At 39.3% G+C, this 22,281-nt stretch overlaps 3 protein-coding genes across 5 annotated transcripts in view; 2 read left to right on the forward strand and 1 right to left on the reverse strand.

Annotated features, from left to right (window-relative positions):
- LOC137252579 (phosducin-like protein) overlaps positions 1-22,281 on the reverse strand; it is a 65,892-nt gene that overhangs the window by 21,290 nt on the left and 22,321 nt on the right. The gene's annotated exons all lie outside the window — the stretch shown is intronic.
- Positions 1-22,281, forward strand: part of LOC137252577 (alanine--glyoxylate aminotransferase 2, mitochondrial) — a 48,840-nt gene that overhangs the window by 8,131 nt on the left and 18,428 nt on the right. The gene's annotated exons all lie outside the window — the stretch shown is intronic.
- LOC137253693 (uncharacterized) lies at positions 2,897-4,090 on the forward strand. The gene is made up of 3 exons (XM_067791067.1): positions 2,897-2,955; positions 3,022-3,211; positions 3,293-4,090. The coding sequence occupies exons 1-3, from the start codon at positions 2,945-2,947 to the stop codon at positions 3,656-3,658; spliced, it is 567 nt and encodes a 188-aa protein (XP_067647168.1). The 5' UTR covers positions 2,897-2,944; the 3' UTR covers positions 3,659-4,090.

Here is a 22,281-nt window from a genome sequence, read left to right on the forward strand (position 1 = left end):
TAAACTTACTCCAGTGGTGAATTGCCTTCCTGCGATTTGATTCTTTACTTTTCTATAACTTACAAGTTCTCTATTTAAAATGTTATGTCAAACATTTATACTAAAAGTTTTGTTCGAAACAATCAAGTGTGGCAACTACATGCGAGAGAAGAAATTGAGAATGAGCTGAGCTGCAACTGAAAGAATTGAGAAACAGTTTTGTGACTACTATTTTCATTTCTATTTGCAAGGCGAAGTGCAAAACTATAAATTAAACAAGTAAGGAAGGCTAATTTCGGGTGTAACCGAACATTACATACTCAGTTGAGAGCTATGGAGACAAAATAAGGGAAAATCACCATGTAGGAAAATGAACCTAGGGTAACCCTGGAATGTGTTGTTTGTACGATATGGGTATCAAATTAAAGGTGTTAATGAGTATTTTAAAAGGGAGTGGGCCGTAGCTCTATAGGTGGACGCCTTGTGGACCAGGGGTGACTCTAGAATGCGTTTGTACAATATGGGTGTCAAACGAAGGGTGTTAATATGTGTTTTAAAAGGGAGTGGGCCTTAGTTCTATGAGTGGACGCCTTTTCGAGATATTGCCATAAAGGTGGACCAGGGGTGACTCTAGAATTTGTTTGTACGATATGGGTATCAAATGAAAGGTGTTAATGAGTTTTTAAAAGGGAGTGGGCCTTAGTTTTATAGGTGGACGCCTTTTCGAGATATCGCCATAAAGGTGGCACTTTTTCCATTTTTCGAAATTTTCGATATCGAAAAAGTGGGCGTGGTTATAGTCCGATATCGTTCATTTTAAATAGCGATCTGAAATGAGTGCCCAGGAACCTACATACCAAATTTCGTCAAGATAGCTCAAAATTTACTCAAGTTATCGTGTTAACGGACGGACGGACATGGCTCAATCAAATTTTTTTTCGATACTGATGATTTGGATATATGGAAGTCTATATCTATCTCGATTCCTTTATACCTGTACAACCAACCGTTATCCAATCAAAGTTAATATACTCTGTGAGCTCTGCTCAACTGAGTATAATAAATTATAAAATATAAAATTTGGTGAGTGTGTTTAATAAAACAAAATAATAAAGTGTATAATGTTTAATATGTGCCAGCATATTTGATGTGCGCCCAATTGAAGTTCGGTTAGTAAGTGCCACCGTGGTGTGATGGTAGCGTGCTCCGCCTACCACACCGAAAGCCCTGGGTTCACACCCCGGGCAAAGCAGCATCAACATTTTAGAAATAAGGTTTATCAGTTAGAAGACAATTTTTCTAAGCGGAGTCGCCCCTCGGCAGTGTTTGGCAAGCACTCCAAGTGTATTTCTGCCATGAAAAGCTCTCAGTGAAAACTCATCTGCCTCGCAGATGCCGTTCGGAGTCGGCATAAAACAAGTTGTCCCCTCCCGCCAATTTGTAGGAAAAATTAAAAAGGAGCACGACGCAAATTGGAAGAGAAGCTCGGCTCGGTCTTAGATCTCTTCGGAGGTTATCACGCCTTACATTATACATGATTACATAATATCATACCGAAGTGCCTTGCCTTCATTGGAAGTGCTTTTTCTTGGCACTTCCATATGAAATTCAGGCACTTTCATATGAATCGAATTTACATGTGAATTCAAAGTGTGAATTTGTATCTGTGCCTATTCTTCAGGGCAAAATAAAAACAAAAGTGCTATAAGTATATAGGGGTTGAGCAGGTCTGGTTGTGACTATGTAAACTTTGCCCTGGTCTTTATTATATCTTCCAACCATACGAAGACTAGCACTGGAATTTGAGTGTCTGACGAAAACTAACACTCAAACTTTTGTTTTTTACAAGGTATTCAATAATAATATAAATAAATAAATGTAAGACGCCTCCGAACCTCCCCAGAGATCTAAGGCCGAGCTTCTCTTCCAATTTGCGTCGTTCTCCTATTTTTTTTCCTACAAATTGGCGGGATGGGACCTACTTGTTGTATGCCGAACGGCATCTGCAAGGCAGATGAGTTTTCGCTGAGAGCTTTTCATGCCAGAAATACACTCGGAGTGATTGCCAAACACTCCCGAGGGGCGACCCCGCTTAGAAAAATTTTCTTCTAATTGAAAAAACTTGTTTCTAAAGTTTTTGATGTTGCTATTTCCGGGGCGTGAACCCAGGATCTTCGGTGTGGTAGGCGGAGCACGCTACCATAACACCACGGTGGCCGCCTAGATACTTAGATTTTAGATTTTCGGTTGATATTGATCGTGTGAGTTAAAAGAAGCCTTACGTTCGTAACTGAAGTGTTTCTAAAATAGCATTTTCGAATCCGGTTTCAATGTCCTTGCACATTGATAAGGCTGACGACGATCATAACTATAATGCTCATCGATAAAGCTTTAGGCAAAACTCTTTCCTTAGTGTTTCTGCCATAAATGGCCGCGGAACAGTGGAACTCGACAACCGTATGAGACTAGTTTCAAAAGTTGGCGCTGCAGGCGCACAATGCGAACAAGGGATAGGCCTGAGAGGTTTATACGGTGTAGATAACAAACAGAACGTGTAAAAGAGAGTTACAATATAGAGACAATTTTATTGCGATATCTGAACCTGTTTAGGAGATATCGGCCAAAATATGAACTTTCGTAACCATATGTTACTTTTAGAAAATATAACTAAACGACAGCCAGCTGATAATGGACGTTGATTATAATGCCCCTATTACCGTTTACAACTCAACTCTGGTTGAGTTGAAATTTCGCAATTTGGTATTACAGATTACAACTCAACCTGTCAAACAAAAATGTCGGTTGAGTTGTCTAGTCTAACAAATTTTTGTGGCATTGCCGTTTACAACCTTGTGTTGGTGTAGTTGTCAAATACGTCAAAATCTGAGAACTGATTACTAGCAGTTGTCTTAGAAAATGTTGCAGTTGTTTGGTTGTTGTTTGGAAAGAAAATTATAAAAAAGAAATGGAAAGCGGGTAATTAGACCTTTTAAAATTAATTTAAACAAATTTTATAATCAACATTTTTGTACATATTTATAGAAAGAACAAAATTTCAACGAAGGATCAAATTGAAAGACTGATTGAACTTATGGAGCGACATCCCGAAGTTGGACGAGGCAAACCGCAGTTCGGATGCAGCCAAAATAGAGTGAAGGAATTATGGGAGGAATTCGCCTTAGAGCTAAATAGTTTGGGACCACCGACAAGAACTGCACCGGAGTGGACACGTGTATGTAGAGTTGTGAAAATAGATGAACACATTAAAAGCGCATTGATATTTTACATATGTATACATATATTTCTCTTTTAGGTTTGGGTACATTATAAAGCGAATTTAAAAAGAAAGCTGTCCAACAACCGCAACAATCTTGTTGCAACCGGCGGAGGGCCGTCGCAAGAAAAATCCCTATGCCCTCTAGAGGAAAGTGTTGCGCAACTCATCCAAATAAGAAGCCAAGTTGCACCTAGTGGCCGAGCTTTCCGGACCGAGAATATGCCACCAGCTAGCGATGACGAAGAGCATCGTAACACCATGTCTGCAGCCGCGTCCACGACTAGGGAGCCCACTGGTTCAAACGCAGGCGAGCTTCCCACTCCATCAGGATCACGAAATCGCCGGCGTGGCAATGTTGAGACTGAGCGTCTGGAGCTTCTAACCAAGCAGACAGAAACGTAAACAAAAACTTTTAAAAAAATTGATCGGCTGGAGAGGACAGCACACAAAATGAATAAAGTCAACGAAAAATTGCTGGAGATTAAGCAAAAAAAATATTTGCTTTACAAGAAGTAAGCACAGGAAGCAAGCGAGCTATGTGCGTTGAAGGCAGAAATTGCAAAGTTAAAAATTAAAAAATTGAGCCGCTCAACAAATATGTAAATATTTTAGTTATTTTTTTTTCACAATGAAAACCTGTTTTTTTTTTAGCAGAAATATTTTTAGTTTAAAGTTCTTAATGAAAAGATATTTTAGTTTCTAGTTCTAGTTTACCTGACATGAAGTGATATTTTACTTTACATTTATAATAAGTTTTAGGAACATTTAAATAACGCAAACCTGAATGAAAAAAGGTCAAATTTAGTTTTAAGAGCCATGAAGTGATATTTTTGTTATGAGTATTTATTTTAGCCAAAACTTTTGAAATAAAAGACTGAATGAATTACAAATTGATTAAATGGATAACATAATATTATTTCGAATCATTCTGGCGGTATCTTTGGTTTCTCTTTCCACACTAAGATGTTCATTGCTTATGTCCGCATCAAAAGTAGGTGGTATATCTTCAGGAGGCTCCACTCGAAAGTGTTGGCAAATATTATGCAAAGCGCAACAACAATTCACAATTCGTTTGGCCTTTTCAGGTGAATAATATAAGCCACGCGCAACGAAATCTGCTCTTTACTACTCCAATTGTTCTCTCTATAATATTTCGGGCCTTTGAGTGTACGGTATTGTAGCGAGATTGCGGAGAACCAGATTCTGCCATGCGAAAAGGAGTCATTAAATAAGTTTTCAGAGGGTAACCAGCGTCGGCTTAAACAATATTTATTTGTATATTTAATAACAACCAGTCTTGTCCAAGATCCAAGAGTTACTCTGTACGTTTCTCTCCAAATGCACCTTTATGTCACTTACATTAAAAACAAATGAGTCGTGATTAGCGCCTGGATGCCTGGCATCCACATACCGGATGGATATTTTGTAATCGCAAAGCTGAAAATAAGTTTGTCAATAATTTGGTTCAAAATTATTATTTGCGTGTTCATTTTTACTTACAATAAAGACGTTTAAGCTGTAGTAGCCTTTCCTGTTTAGATATAAATGTTGCATTTCTTTTATTGGTGAAATTATGCGAACGTGAGTCCCATCGATACAACCCACTACTCCTGGGAACCCTGTTTTAGAATAAAACGCGATTTTTGAAGCGCTTTGCTCCTCTGCAGTCATTTGAGTTTTAATCCACTTCGCACAAATATGCTCCTCAATAATATCTAAAACCTCTTTGACAACTATAGATGTTGTAAGTCCAAAACTAACATCATTTCCACAGCATTTTTGATAGCTGCCGTCAGCAAGGAATCGGAGTGTAGCGCATAATTTTAAAATAGGAGGTACAGCCGTCCCACGAACGCGTTTGCGGAAATGGTCCTTTATTTCGTTTAGTAAGGAGCAAAATGCTTCCTTACTTAACCGAAAATAGCTTACCAATCTTGGTGCTTGGTAATTCCAAGGGATTAGAGTGATCGCGTAAATGTTTTCTTATTCGCCGCATATCAATTTTTTCACCATTATTTTCATCATCATAAAATAATTCTATGCTAATATCCATTTTACTATTAATAAAAAAATTACTTGCAAATGCTCAAATTTTAGCCACAAATTGATCAGCTGTTCATTTATCTGTCAAATCATCACTTTCTTAGCTTGGCAGCACCAATTCAACTTCAACTGAAATAAGTTGTAATTCGTAATACCAAACAAGAGTTGAGTTGTCTGAAAGTTGAGTTGTTTTAATTACAACCCAACTAAGTTGAGTTGTACACCGTAATAGGGGCATAAATATTAATATATAAAGAACACGTGTCACACCTTTGAGGCCAATGGACTCCTAAACTACTGAACCGATTTTGAATTTGTTTTGCACCCCGTGTGTAGTTTGATCTAACTTGAAATATAGGATAAGTTATATCTTAGTTTATAGTCGCAATATTATTTTATTGCAATTTTTTTATTTGTTTATACGTAATAATAAAATGTTACGTATACGCAGTGGTGCACCTCTTTTCAGTTGGTATGGATATATTTGTGCACGTGCTTATTTAACTTTATATACATATAATATATATATATATATAGCACATCACTAGGGCCGGCGAGAGGGGGGCCCGAGGTTTCTGAGAGGGGTCTTTAGTTGTTCTATGTGCAATTTTTAAGCCGAATTTCAAAAGCAACGAAGATCTGCATTTCGTTTTAATATTATAGTGAAGTGTGAAAAATATAAATCTATATATATTAAACTGACTCGGAGTGGGACTGGGACTGGGACTGGAATAAAATACATACCACCCTCTGGGACAGGCAATAAGGGATGCAGAAGAATGAGAAGGAATTGAGAGAAGAGAAAAGAGAGAAGGAGATTGAGAAAGAGATAGAATGAGACGAAGATGGAGATAGATGAAGCGAAAAAGATGGAGGGAGGAGTGAATAAAAGGATTAGGGAAAAGTGAAGAGGGGGGAGGGCAGAGTCAGACGGAAAAGCTTATTAAAATGTATGCAGATAGGCCAAATTTAGGGCAGGACAACGTCTGCCGGGTCTTCTAGTGTATTTATATCTTCCAAACTGTTTCGAAGTTAACACCCAACCAGGGCCGGATTAACAAGTAGGCAGAATAGGCAGTTGCCTGGGGCCCCCGATTTTTTACAAACATAAAATTCTAGAGAGTGAAAGAAAAATATTGATACGAATATTAGCAACACTAAGGGGTACTGCCATCACTAAGCCGATGCTAAGCAGTGATTGTATGCACATCCATAAATCAATCATTATGTATCTGCATACACGAATCAATCATTATGTCTACACATATGTATGTACACACAGCGGAGAAGCAACGCACAACCACATGCATATATCTGAGATATTCCCGAAAGTATGCAATGAGAGAAGTTATAAAATCGTGCATCTGTAGTTACAGCTGAGAAATTTGATAGCTGATGGCCAACTAGTAGATTCTGGAAATGGAAGCGCCTAGAAGATGCGAACGAGGAAATCAGAGAGTATAAAAGGCAACAAAGGTAGAGGCGCAATAAGCAGTTTTGATTAAGACGCTATCTTTCGAGCAATAGCAGTATTATTTATTGTGAAGTACTTTAATAAAGGCCATTTTTCCATTATTCAATATTGGAGTTATTTATTCAACAGTTTAGTGATTCGAACGTTAGCAGAAGATTGCAAAGATAGCAGTAATTGCAGTAAATTCGTTACATTTGGTGTCAGAAGAGGAATTGTTGAATAAATTCTGGAGATTTCGAATACAACTTGGACATGGCAAAGTTAAGTGAATTGAAGATCCAACAACTGAAGAAGGAGTTGGAGAGCCGTGGATTGAATACAACCGGCATTAAACTAGAACTTCAGGAACGACTACGAAAGGCAATGGAATTAGAAGGAATTGACGTGGAAGAGTATGTGTTTCATCTTGATGGCGATGAGACAACAAAATTGGAGGAGAAAAATGAAACACCGCAGACAATGGCGAACACAGACCTGAACATGATATTGGCTGTAATATCGGCACAAATGTCCGAAATGTCATCACAAGTATCCACCAACATGTCATCTCAACTGGATGAACAGAAGACACATAACATCCAAGATGGAAACTCAACTGGAAGAACAGAAAACGTATATGTCATCACAGATGGAATCCCAAGAGACACGAATAACATCAAAGATGGAAACACAACTGAAATAACAAGAGACACGCATAACAGTACAACTCGATGCGCAAGAGGCGCGTATATCATCAAAACTTGAAGCGCGTATGGACGAGAAAATAACGCAGTTTGAGGAAAAAATCGAAGCTGTGGTGGATGCTTTGAGAGGTCAATTAAATCGCCCAATTGTTTCAATTAAATCGCCCAATTGTTTCAGCAAGCAATCCAAAGGTAAAAATATCATCCTTTGACGGTTCTGTTCCTTTCCAGGTAAACAAATGGAATGCTGAAGATAAAGTTGCAGCTCTATTCGTAGCATTGAAGGGGCCAGCAGCCGAAATCCTACAGACGATTCCCGAAGGAGAGCGGAACAACTATGAAGCATTGATGGCCGCTGTCGAGAGACGTTATGGAAGCGAGCATAGAAAACAGATATTCCAAATTGAGTTGCAAAACCGTCACCAAAGAGCGAATGAGACTTTGCAGGAGTTTGCCTCGGATGTTGAAAGATTGGCTCATCTCGCAAATGCGGACGCACCCGTGGACTACACCGAGAGGGTAAAAATCCAGAGTTTTATAAATGGCATACGGGACGTGGAAACGAAGCGAGCTACATACGCAAACCCAAAGCTGACATTTGCTGAAACGGTATCACATGCATTAACTCAGGAAACTGCCTACCTATTGAGTAAACCAGCATATAAGGCTCATCGTGTGGAAGTAGAAAGACCAGAGTGGGTAGACACAATTTTGGAAGCATTGAAGGGTACGCAGCAGAAGAATAATGATGCAGTCAAATGCTTTAAGTGTGGAAAGCCAGGGCACATTTCGCGTTATTGCAACACCAACCCTAACAGTTTCAACAATGTGGGTGGTCGTAAACGCAGAGCTGAAGGAGATGATCATATCTCCAAGACGAATCAATCGTTAAACTAAAGCGAGTCAGCAGTAAGGGGCGACAGCTGGCTCCCTGGAAGAAGGTCAAACAATCTTACTGTCGGAGGGCATGTGGATGGAAAGGAACGTTTACTGACTGTAGATACGGGTGCATCCCATTCCATCATTCGATCAGATTTAGTCAACAAGAAGGTAAGACCATTGCTTGGAGCAAGATTACGTACAACTACGGGAGAGGACACCCAGGTAATGGGAGAAGTATCATGTGAAGTCGCAATTGGGAACGTCACGGTAGCACACAATTTTATAGTGGCAGAAATTGTTGATGAAATCATAATTGGAGTGGACTTCTTAATCGCCCAGGGCATCGAGATCGACAAGCAAAACAAGACGATGCGATATAAGAACATGGATGTACCACTTAATTTCGGCTACGAGAGAGGCTACAGCAGTAAACGAGTGCTGGTGGAAGAGAGTCAGCAAATACCACCAAAATCCGAAGCAGTCATCTGAGCAAAGGTTGATGGAGATTGTGGGACAAACAAATTGTGGGTTGTCGAAGCAGCAAACAAATCAGCACTGAACACACTTGTAGGAAAAACCCTGGCTATGACAAAACAAGATGGACGTATTCCGGTAAGAGTACTCAATGAGTTCAAGTCACCACTCAAACTGACCAAAGGAGCTATTTTGGGAGGATGCCAAGAGGCTGAAGTAGTTATTAACTATGAACAGCTCCAGGAACACGTTTCAGCTAGTAATACTGATCTTTCAAATGACTTCACGGCATGGACGCAGGGGCTAGCAGAAGCATATCAGAGTAAGGCAAAACAACTGCTCCTAAAGTTCGCGAACATATTTGACCAGGATGGTTCCAAACCAGGCCGCACCAACGTTGTGAAACATCAAATTGACACTGGAGATGCGAGGCCGATCCGTCAAGCTCCACGTAGTGTTCCACTGGCGAAGCGGAAAGTTGTGAGTCAAATCATGCAAGAAATGAGCGACATCGGCGTCATGGAACCATCAGCTAGTCCATGGAGCTCACCGGTAGTACTTGTAAAGAAGAAGGATGGGAAAATGAGGTTTTGCGTGGACTACCGGCAGTTGAATAACGTAACGAAAAAGGATAGCTACCCATTGCCAAGAATTGACGACACTCTTGACTCGCTATCTGGTACGAAATGGTTTTCCACGCTGGACTTGAAAAGCGGCTACTGGCAAGTTGAGGTGAAGGAGGAAGATAAAGAGAAAACAGCCTTCAGTGTCGGTGATGGTCTTTGGCAATTTACAATAGACACAATTTTGGAAGCATTGAAGGGTACGCAGCAGAAGAATAATGATGCAGTCAAATGCTTTAAGTGTGGAAAGCCAGGGTACATTGCGCGTTATTGCAACACCAACCCTAACAGTTTCAACAATGTGGGTGGTCGTAAACGCAGAGCTGAAGCAGATGATCAGATCTCCAAGACCAATCAGTCGTTAAACTAAAGCGAGTCAGCAGTAAGGGGCGACAGCTGACTCCCTCAATTGAATGCCACATAATCTCTATCTCACAAATTGGAAGAAGGTCAAACAATCTTAATGTCGGAAGGCATGTGGATGGAAAGGAACGTTTACTGACTGTAGATACGGGTGCATCCCATTCCATCATTCGATCAGATTTAGTCAACAAGAAGGTAAGACCATTGCTTGGAGCAAGATTACGTACAGCTACGGGAGAGGACACCCAGGTAATTGGAGCAGTATCATGTGAAGTCGCAATTGGGAACGTTACGGTAGTACACAATTTTATAGTGGCAGAGATTGTTGATGAAATCATAATTGGAGTGGACTTCTTAATCGACCAGGGCATCAAAATCGACATGCAAAGCAAGACGATGCGATATAAGAACATGGATGTACCAATTAATTTCGGCTACGAGAGAGGCTACAGCAGTAAACGAGTGCTGGTGGAAGAGAGTAAGCAAATACCACCAAAATCCGAAGCAGTCATCTGAGCAAAGGTTGATGGAGATTGTGGGACAAACAAATTGTGGGTTGTCCAAGCAGCAAACAAATCAGCACTGAACACACTTGTAGGAAAAACCCTGGCTATGACAAAACAAGATGGACGTATTCCGGTAAGAGTACTCAATGAGTTCAAGTCACCACTCAAACTGACCAAAGGAGCTATTTTGGGAGGATGCCAAGAGGCTGAAGTAGTTATTAACTATGAACAGCTCCAGGAACACATTTCAGCTAGTAATACTGATCTTTCAAATGACTTCACGGCATGGACGCAGGGGCTAGCAGAAGCATATCAGAGTAAGGCAAACAACTGCTCCTAAAGTACGCGAACATATTTGACCAGGATGGTTCCAAACCAGGCCGCACCAACGTTGTGAAACATCAAATTAACACTGGAGATGCGAGGCCGATCCGTCAAGCTGTACGTAGTGTTCCACTGGCGAAGCGGGAAGTTGTGAGTCAAATTATACAAGAAATGAGCGACAGCGGCGTCATGGAACCATCAGCTAGTCCATGGAGCTCACCGGTAGTACTTGTAAAGAAGAAGGATGGGAAAATGAGGTTTTGCGTGGACTACCGGAAGTTGAATGACGTAACGAAAACGGATAGCTACCCATTGCCAAGTATTGACGACACTCTAGACTCGGTATCTGGTACGAAATGGTTTTCCACGCTGGACTTGAAAAGCGGCTACTGGCAAGTTGAGGTGAAGGAGGAAGATAAAGATAAAACAGCCTTCAGTGTCGGTGATGGTCTTTGGCAATTTACAGTGATGCCTTTTGGACTTTGTAATGCACCAGCTACTTTTGAGAGACTCATGGACCAGGTACTGAAAGGACTACATTGGAAAACATGCTTGGTGTACCTGGACGACATCATCGTATTGGGCAAGAACTTTGATGAACATCTTAAGAACTTGGAGGAAGTTTTCCAGAGAATAGCTGGCGCTGGTCTGAAGTTAAGTCCCAAAAAGTGTGCGCTGTTTAAAAAGGAAGTAAATTATTTGGGTCACAAGGTAACGACGGAGGGCATCTGCACTGCGAACGAAAAGATAGAGGCTGTAAAGGATTGGCCAAGACCACAGAACCTACATGAATTGAGAAGTTTCCTTGGGCTGTGCACATATTACCGCAGATTTGTACCACATTTTTCCAGCGTAGCCCATAGCCTCCATGAGCTTACAAGAAAAAATAAAGCTTTTGAATGGAAGAAGGAACAAGAAGTGGCTTTCCAAACATTGAAGGAGCCTTTGTGCACTGCCCCAATGTTAGCATATCCGATTCCAGGGGCAACATTTATTCTAGATAGAGATGCGAGTGGATATGCTATAGGAGGAGTTTTATCACAACTGGTCTATGGACAGGAGAAGGTAGTTGCATACTACAGCCGTTCGATTGGAAAAGCAGAGAGGAACTATTGCGATACACGGAGAGAGCAGTTGGCATTGGTAGAGTGCATTAAACATTTTCACAAATACCTCTACGGCCAGCGATTCCGCGTCAGGACAGATCACGCAGCGTTGAAATGGCTTCTGCACTTCCGTAATCCAGAAGGACAATTGGCACGGTGGATCGAGCGGCTACAAAGCTATGAATTTTCCATTGAGCATCGGAAAGGTAGTACCCATGGGAATGCCGATGCAATGTCACGAAGACCATGTAGTTTGGAATGCAAGCACTGTTCAAATGCCGAGGCTAAAGAAGACATTATAGATGTCCGGCTAATGACTATAACGTGTGCGGATGAATGGATCAAGGAACAACTAAGGAAGTGTCAGCTAGAAGATACAGATCTGTCACATGTTATGCAAGGGCTCGAACGAAAGGAAATACCAAATAGAGAGATGTCAGCAGCGAGTCCCATTGCGAAGTCATATTGGGCACAGTGGAACAGTTTAGAATTGATATCCGGTTGCTCGCATCGAGTATGGGAGAGTGAGGATGGTCAATGCAAGAAGAAACTGATAGTTGTTCCCAGAAAGAGGATTCCTGACGTGATCAGCGAGCTGCATAATGGTCCAAGCGAAGGTCATCTTGGAATCACGAAGACGCTCGAGAAGATTAAACAGAGATTCTATTGGGTTGGTTTCCGTCAGTCGGTCACTGAGTGGATTGCGAACTGCGAGGTTTGCAGCAGAGCGAAAGGACCAAAACCCGAAGTCATGGCCAGATGAAGCAATATAACTCAGGTGCGCCATTTGAAAGGATCGCTATGGATGTCGCAGGTCCATTTCCTACTAGCAGCTGTGGAAACAAATATGTACTGGTGGTTATGGATTATTTCAGCAAATGGCCAGAGGTATACCCAATCCCAAATCAAGAAGCGGAAACAGTAGCCGAAGTGTTTATAAACAATTGGGTTGCAAGGTAAGGTGTACCAATAGAGTTACATTCTGACCAAGGCAGGAATTTTGAATCAGCTGTGTTCCAGGAAATGTGTAAATCATTGGGCCTTCGAAAAACACGGACAACTGCATTGCATCCTCAGTCCGATGGTATGGTGGAACGTTTCAATAGAACCTTGGAGAAGCATTTAAGGAAAGTAGTAGACAAGTACCATAAGGAAAGGGATACCCGCATACCATTATTATTGATGTCTTACCGATCAGCAGTGCATTAAACAACGGGCCAAACCCCTGCAAAAGTAATTTTTGGAAATGACCTTCGACTGCCAGCTGATTTGAAGTTTGGGATAGATGCCAATGCGGAGAGAAATGTCAAGAAATCCACTGGTGTCTTGGAAGAAGAGCTGAGAGAGATACACGATCTGGTAAGGCAACGATCAAAGATTATGAGTGACAAGATGAAAGCCAGATACGATAAAGCAATTAATTCGGAAGGGTTTCAGGAAGGAGATTTGGTGCTGTTATACAACCCACAACGAAAAAAAAAAGGTTTGTCCCCGAAATTGCAGTGTAATCGGGAAGGCCCATGCAAAGTTGTAACACAGATCAACGATGTAGTGTACCGCATACAAACCATCGGTAAACCACGAACCAAAATGAAAGTGGTTCATTTGGAAAGGCTGGCAGCGTTTAGATCGAGAGATTTGTCTGATCGGGACTATCAGACTTAGGGAGGGCAGTGTTACGAATATTAGCAACACTAAGGGGTACTGCCATCTCTAAGCCGATGCTAAGCAGTGATTGTATGCACATCCATAAATCAATCATTATGTATCTACATACACGAATCAATCATTATGTCTACACATATGTATGTACACACAGGGAAGAAGCAACGCACAACCACATGCATATATCTGAGATATTCCCGAAAGTATGCAATGATAGAAGTTATAAAATCGTGCATCTGTAGTTACAGCTGAGAAATTTGATAGTTGATGGCCAACTAGTAGATTCTGGAAATGGAAGCGCCTAGAAGATGCGAACGAGGAAATCAGAGAGTATAAAAGGCAACAACGGTAGAGACGCAATAAGCAGTTTTGATGAAGACGCTATCTGGCGAGCAATAGCAGTATTATTTATTGTGAAGTACTTTAATAAAGGCCATTTTTCCATTATTCAATATTAGTTATTTATTCAACAGTTTAGTGAACGTTAGCAGAAGATTGCAAATAAGGGGAATTGCAGTAAATTCGTTACAATATAATCAGAACTGAAAATAAATTTTACTCAAATAAATAAAACTCAATTGACCGCATTCAAAAGGCGACGACCGAGGAACTAGACAAGGTTCCTAAAAAGGACATTTCCGACTCATTTGAAAAATTGAGCGTGCAAAGAAGTGTATCGAAGTGAAAGGAGAGTATATTGAATAATAAAAAAGAATTATCTCAAAATGTACACTACTTGCTTTTATTTTGAAAAATTTCGGTTATTTTTGGAACAGAGGGTGTAGAAGCCTTCAAGCGGAAATTTCAGCTAGAATGATGAATGAGTTAATGATTAATGATGGATGAAAAATAAATGAATGTATTGTAACGAATTTGGAGATTTCGTGATATTTTTTGTACGGATCGTTAGAAGAGAGTTTAGTTTCATTCCGTGAAAAGTTCAATGATTTCGATGAAAAAACAAAACAATTATTACCTGGTGTTGGTTATACAGAAATCGTAAAACGTACTCGTCGTAGGGAAAAACAACCTAATGACGGAAATGCTCCAGAAGTAGAATTTTCCCCTCGCGATGATTTTAGGACAAAAGGTTTCCTCGAAATCATCGATAATCTTCACAGTGAAAGTATATGGAAGTTTCAGAGAGGTTTGCATTTCTCATCAAGTTATCTCTAAGTGATGGAGACTTCCACGAAGCTATAAATAACTTAGTTATTTTTTATTTTAGAGGTTTGGAAGAATTTTTCATTGAAATGAAACAATTCCAAAGTTACGTGAACTCCAGATACACTAATGCACAAAAAACTCAGTCATTTGTATACGATTCTAATGGAAGATCAATTAGCCGATGTGTTTCCTAATACAGAAATAGCTTTCCGGATTTTTTTAACATTAATGATCACAAATTGTTCTGCCGAACGATCCTTCTCGCAATTAAAAAGAATCAAAGCTGCTGAAAAAGCTACAACGCGACAGAGCGACTCGAGATGTTAGGTATACTTTGCATTGAGTCAAATTTATTAGAGCTTACGATTTCTTCTCGAACACAAGCGAAATTTTCGAGACCCCAGAAATCGAGAACTCGACTTCTCGCGAGAATCTCGTGTCTCGAAGTACTCGTAAATCTCGCGAGCTTCTCGACATAAACTTAATTACTATATGGACAGTATTTATACACTTTGTTTTTTTACTTGTGAGTTTTTTTTTTATTATAATTGCTTTTCAATGACATTTAACTCAAACATATGTATTATACATATAATTTTGTTCACAATATTTTACTTTTTTAACGAGACATCGAGAACACGGCTTCTCGCAAGATTCTCGAATCTCGAAATACTCGTAATACTCGCGAGCTTCTTGACTTTCAATTCTCGCGAGATTCTCGAATCTCGAAATACTCGTAGTACTCTCGAGCTTCTCGACTTTCAATTCAGACGCTGCATTGGCAGTATTCTATACATTTCGGTGTTTTTTAGTTGTGGTTTTGTGGAAATGTTCGCTTGTGTTCCAGAAGAAATCGTAAGCTTTATATAAAACAGGCAATGAATCGATTGAATTGAATGTCGGGAAGCTCGCGAGCAGTGTTGCCATCCGGTTTAGCTCCTAGCTCTTTTTTTGGCCCTTTTTAAAATGTTTGCTCCATTTTGGCATTTGGTTTGCTCCATTTCATTTGTATTGTGAAATTTGTAATGTGTTTTATGTGTGTCGAAGTTTTATTTTATTTGTTTCGTTATGTATGATGTTGCAACTCGGTACTCAACTGATAACAAAAACTTTAATCGATATAGTGTGTCATGAGGTTGTATATTTGCTTACCAGCTTGAGCAACAGCATAGTGTCACCTTCTAAGAGTTTCGACCTTTTAACTTTAGATTATAATAAATTTTTGTCTCCCGTACCTTATTTTCATTATACGTTTGAAGAATATACACGAATTAAAAAAGAAGATGAATGTATAAACGAATTTATTGAAAGGCAACGCTTGCCGCAAAATATAGAAACGCTTAGCGAAATATATTTCTTTTCAGTTGAAAACACATTGAGAATTGTGAAACCATATTTCACAAATGAAAAAAAACAAGTATAGCACTGATGAAATAACTAGGTTAGAAATGCAGTGGAAGAATATCTATCTCCAAAATTGGAAAAACATGGCTTTAACTTTAAGTTTTTGGTTTAAGGTTAAAGAGTTTAAGAACGCGTTAAATGAAAACCCTTTCCAAGAGCTTGTCGAATTTGTGCTTACATTTCTTTTGCTGCCAATATGTAGTGCTGAAGTTGAAAGAACGTTTTCAAACATGAGTTTAATTAAAAGCAAACACAGCAACAAAATGAATTTAGTTATGTCAAATTCGCTTCTAACAATAAGAAGTGGTCTTAAGCGGCTGAATAAATACTGTCATGACTTTGAAATAAACAACATCTTAAAATTAATGAACACAAAAAATATTTATGAATGTAGTAATAATAATTCAGACGAGTTGTATGGCATCAAAACAGTTTTTCATTATCTACTTGGGCGACCAGGGTCGCAGCCATTATATCTACCTACCTACCTAGCAATAATAATAATTCATCTTCTGAGGACGAAGCCTAAGGCCCTTCATATATATCTCGTCCCAACATAAACTTAAATATCGCACGATACCGTACCGCCAAATGGCAAAACAAAAGTTAAAAAATAAAATGTATTTTTGTTGTTAAAAAATATAAAATGAACTATAAAAACAGTACTATTTATGTACCTATATTGTACCTTATTTTTATACTCAGTTGAGCAGAGCTCACAGAGTATATTAACTTTGATTGGATAACGGTTGGTTGTACAGGTATAAAGGAATCGAGATAGATATATACTTCCATATATCAAAATCATCAGTATCGAAAAAAAATTTGATTGAGCCATGTCCGTACGTCCGTCCGTCCGTCTGTCCGTTAACACGATAACTTGAGTAAATTTTGAGGTATCTTGATGAAATTTAATATGTAGATTCCTGGGCACTCATCTCAGATCGCTATTTAAAATGAACGACATCGGACTATAACCACGCCCACTTTTTCGATATCGAAAATTTCGAAAAACCGAAAAAATGCGATAATTCATTGCCAAAGGCGGTTAAAGCGATGAAACTTGGTAGATGGGTTGACGTTATGACGCAGAATAGAAAATTAGTAAGATTTTGGACAATGGGCGTGGCACCGCCCACTTTTACAAGAAGGTAATTTAAAAGTTTTGCAAGCTGTAATTTGGTAGTCGTTGAAGATATCATGATGAAATTTGGCAGGAACGTTACTACTATTACTATATATGTGCTAAATAAAAATTAGCAAAATTGGATGAAGAACACGCCCACTTTTTAAAAAAAAATTTTTTTAAATTCAAATTTTAACAAAAAATTTAATATCTTTACTGTATATAAGTAAATTAAGTAAAAATTCAACTCCAGTAATGATATGATGCAACAAAATACAAAAATAAAAGAAAATTTCAAAATGCGCGTGGCTCCTCCCATTTTCATTTAGTTTGTCTAGAATACTTTTAATGCCATAAGTCGAACAAAAATTTACCAATCCTTCTCAAATTTGGTAGGGGCATAGATTCAATGACGGTAACTGTTCTCTGTGAAAATGGGCGAAATCGGTGGAAGCCACGCCCAGTTTTTATACACAGTCGACCGTCTGTCCTTCCGCTCGGCCGTTAACACAATAACTTGAGCAAAAACCGATATATCTTTACTAAACTTAGCCCACGTACTTATTTGAACTCACTTTATCTTCGTATAAAAAATGGCCGAAATCCGACCATAACCACGCCCACTTAATCGATATCGAAAATTACGAAAAATGAAAAAAATGCCATAATTCTATACCAAATACGAAAAAAGGGATGAAACATTGTAACTGGATTGGTTTATTGACGCAAAATATAACTTTGGAAAAAACTTTGTAAAATGGGTGTGACACCTACCATATTAAGTAGATGAAAATGAAAAAGTTCTACAAGGCGAAATCAACAGCCCTTGGAATCTTGGCAGGAATACTGTTAGTGGTACTGCATATATAAATAAATTAGCAGTACCCAACAGATGATTTTCTGGATCACCTGGTCCACATTTTGGTCGATATCGCGGAACGCCTTCACATATACATCTAAGGGCCACTCGCTTTTAAAACCCTCATTAATACCTTTAATTTGATATCCATATCATACAAACACATTCTAGAGTCACCCCTGGCCCACCCTAACGGCGATATCTCGAAAAGGCGTCCACCTATAGACCTAATGCCCACTCCCTCTTAAAATGCTCAGTAACACCTTTTGTTTGATACCCATATCGTACAAACATTCTAGAGTCACCCCTGGCCCACCCTAATGGCGATATCTCGAAAAGGCGTCCACCTATAGACCTAATGTCCACTCCCTCTTAAAATGCTCAGTAACACCTTTCCTTTGATACCCATATCGTACAAACATTCTAGAGTCACCCCTGGCCCACCCTAGTGGCGATATCTCGAAAAGACGTCCACCTATAGAACTAAGGATTACTCCCTTTTAAAATACTCATTACCATCTTGCATTTGATACCCATATCATACAAACACATTCTAGAGTCACCCCTTGCCCACCCTAATGGCGACATTTCGAAAAGGCGTCCACCTATAGACCTAATGCCCACTCCCTCTTAAAATGCTCAGTAACACTTTTCGTTTGATACCCATATCGTACAAACATTCTAGAGTCACCCCTGGCCCACCCTAATGGCGATATCTCGAAAAGGCGTCCACCTATGGACCTAATGCCCACTCCCTCTTAAAATGCTCAGTAACACCTTTCATTTGATTCCCATATCGTACAAACACATTCTAGAGACACCCCTGGTCCACCTTTATGGCGATATCTCGAAACGGCGTCCACCTATGGAACTAAGGATCACTCCTTTTCAAAATACTCATTAACAGCTTTCATTTGATACCCATATCGTACAAACATATTCTAGAGTCACCCCTGGTCCACCTTTATGGCGATTTCTCGAAAAGGCGTTCACCTATAGAACTAAAGCCCATTCATTTTTGAAATACTCATTACCACCTTTCATTTGATACCCATATCGTACAAACACATTCTAGAGTCACCCCTGGTCCACCTTAATGGCGATATCTCGAAAAGGCGTCTACCGATGGACCTAAGGCCCACACCCTCTTAAAATGCTCAGTAACACCTTTCATTTGATACTCATATCGTACAAACAAATTCTAGAGTCAGCCCTGGTCCACCTTTATGGCGATATCCCTAAATGGCGTCCATCCATAGAACTATGGCCTACTCTCTCTTAAAATACTCTTTAATACCTTCCATTTGATACACATGTCATACAACCACATTCCAGGGTTACCCTAGGTTCATTTTCCTACATGGTGATTTTCCTTATTTTGTCTCTATAGCTCTCAACTGAGTATGTAATGTTTGGTTACACCCGAACTTAGCCTTCCTTACTTGTTTTATACTCAGTTGAGCAGAGCTCACAGAGTATATTAAGTTTGATTGGATAACGGTTGGTTGTACATATATAAAGGAATCGAGATAGATATAGACTTCCATATATCAAAATAATCAGGATCGAAAAAAAATTTGATTGAGCCATGTCCGTCCGTCCGTCCGTCCGTTAACACAAGTTATCGTGTTGAGGTATCTTGATGAAATTTGGTATGTAGGTTCCTGAGCACTCATCTCAGATCGCTATTTAAAATGAACGATATCGGACTATAACCACGCCCACTTTTTCGATATCGAAAATTTCTAAAAACCGAAAAAGTGCGATAATTCATTACAAAAGACAGATAAAGCGACGAAACTTAGTAGATGAGTTGAACTTATGCCGCAGAATAGAAAATTAGTAAAATTTTGGACAATGGGCGTGGCACCGCCCACTTTTAAAAGAAGGTAATTTAAAACTTTTGCAATCTGTAATTTGGCAGTCGTTGAAGATATCATGATGAAATTTGGCAGGAACGTTACTCCTATTACTATATGTACGCTTAATAAAAATTAGCAAAATCGGAGAAGGACCACGCCCACTTTAAAAAAATTGTTTTTTTTAAGTAAAATTTTAACAAAAAATTTAATATCTTTACAGTATATAAGTAAATTATGTCAACATTCAACTCCAGTAATGATGTGGTGCAACAAAATACAAAAATAAAAGAAAATTTCAAAATGGGCGTGGCTCCGCCCTTTTTCATTTAATTTGTCTAGAATACTTTTAACGCCATAAGTCGAACAAAAATTAACCAATCCTTTTGAAATTTGGTAGGGGCATAGATTTTATGACGTTAACTGTTTTCTGTGAAAATGGGCGGAATCGGTTGATGCCACGCCCAGTTTTTATACACAGTTGTCCGTCTGTCCTTCCGCATGGCCGTTAACACGATAACTTGAGCAAAAATCGACATATCTTTAATGAACTTAGTTCACGTGCTTACTTGAACTCACTTTATCTTGGTATGAAAAATGAACGAAATCCGACTATGACCACGCCCACTTTTTCGATATCGAAAATTACGAAAAATGAAAAAAATGCCATAATTCTATACCAAATACGAAAAAAGGGATGAAACATGGTAAGGTAATTGGATTGTTTTATTGACGCGAAATATGACTTTAGAAAAAACTTTATAAAATGGTTGTGACACCTACCATATTAAGTAGAAGAAAATGAAAAAGTTCTGCAGGGCGAAATAAAAAAACCCTTAAAATCTTGGCAGGTATTACATATATAAATAAATTAGCGGTATCCAACAGATAATGTTCTGGGTCACCCTGGTCCACATTTTGGTCGATATCTGGAAAACGCCTTCACATACACAACTACCACCACTCCCTTTTAAAACTCTCATTAATACCTTTAATTTGATACCCATATCGCACAAACTCATTCTAGAGTCACCCCTGGTCTACCTTTATGGCGATATCTCGAAAATGCGTCCACCTATAGAACTAAGCCCCACGCCCTTTTAAAATACTCATTAACACCTTTCATTTGATACCCATATCGTACAAACGCATTCTAGAGTCAACCCTGATCCACCTTTACGGCTATATCACTAAATGGCGTCCACCTATAGAACTATGGCCCACTCCCTCATAAAATACTCTTTAATGCCTTTCATTTGATACGCATGTCGTACAAACGCATTCTACAGTCACCCCTGGTCCACCTTTATGGCGATATCTCGAAAAGGCGACCACCTATACAACAACCACCACTCCCTTTTAAAACCCTCATTAATACCTTTAATTTGATACCCATATCGTACAAACACATTCTAGAGTCACCCCTGGTCCACTTTTATGGCGATATTTCGAAACGGCATCCACCTATAGAACTAAGGCCCACTCCCTTTTAAAATATTCATTAACACCATTCGTTTGATGCCCATATTGTACAAACAAATTCTAGGGTCACCCCTGGTCCACCTTTATGGCGATATCTCGAAACGGCGTCCACCTATGGAACTAAGGATTACTCCCTTTTAAAATACTCATTAACACCTTTCTTTTGATACCCATATTGTACAAACAAATTCTAGGGTCACCCCTGGTCCACCTTTATGGCGATATCTCGAAACGGCGTCCACCTATGTAACTAAGGATTACTCACTTTTAAAATACTCATTAACACCTTTCATTTGATACCCATATCGTAAAAACGCATTCTAGAGTCACCCCTGGTCCACCTTTATGGCGATATCTCGAAAAGGCAACCACCTATACAACAACCACCACTCCCTTTTAAAACCCTCATTTATACCTTTAATTTGATACCCATATCGTACAAACACATTCTAGAGTCACCCCTGGTCCACTTTTATGGCGATATTTCGAAACGGCATCCACCTATAGAACTAAGGCCCACTCCCTTTTAAAATACTCATTAACACCATTCGTTTGATGCCCATATTGTACAAACAAATTCTAGGGTCACCCCTGGTCCACCTTTATGGCGATATCTCGAAACGGCGTCCACCTATGGAACTAAGGATTACTCCCTTTTAAAATACTCATTAACACTTTTCATTTGATACCCATATCGTACAAACGCATTCTAGAGTCAACCCTGATCCACCTTTATGGCGATATCCCTAAATGGCGTCCACCTATAGAACTATGGCCCACTCCCTCATAAAATACTCTTTAATGCCTTTCATTTGATACACATGTCATACAAACACATTCCAGGGTTTCCCTCGGTTCATTTTCCTACATGGTTATTTTCCCTTATGTTGTCACCATAGCTCTCAACTGAGTATGTAATGTTCGGTTACACCCGAACTTAACCTTCCTTACTTGTTTTTTTGTGAATTTACTGTACCTTTTTTAT

Source organism: Eurosta solidaginis, chromosome 5 (assembly GCF_040869045.1).
Source record: "Eurosta solidaginis isolate ZX-2024a chromosome 5, ASM4086904v1, whole genome shotgun sequence".
Lineage (NCBI taxonomy): Eukaryota > Metazoa > Arthropoda > Insecta > Diptera > Tephritidae > Eurosta > Eurosta solidaginis.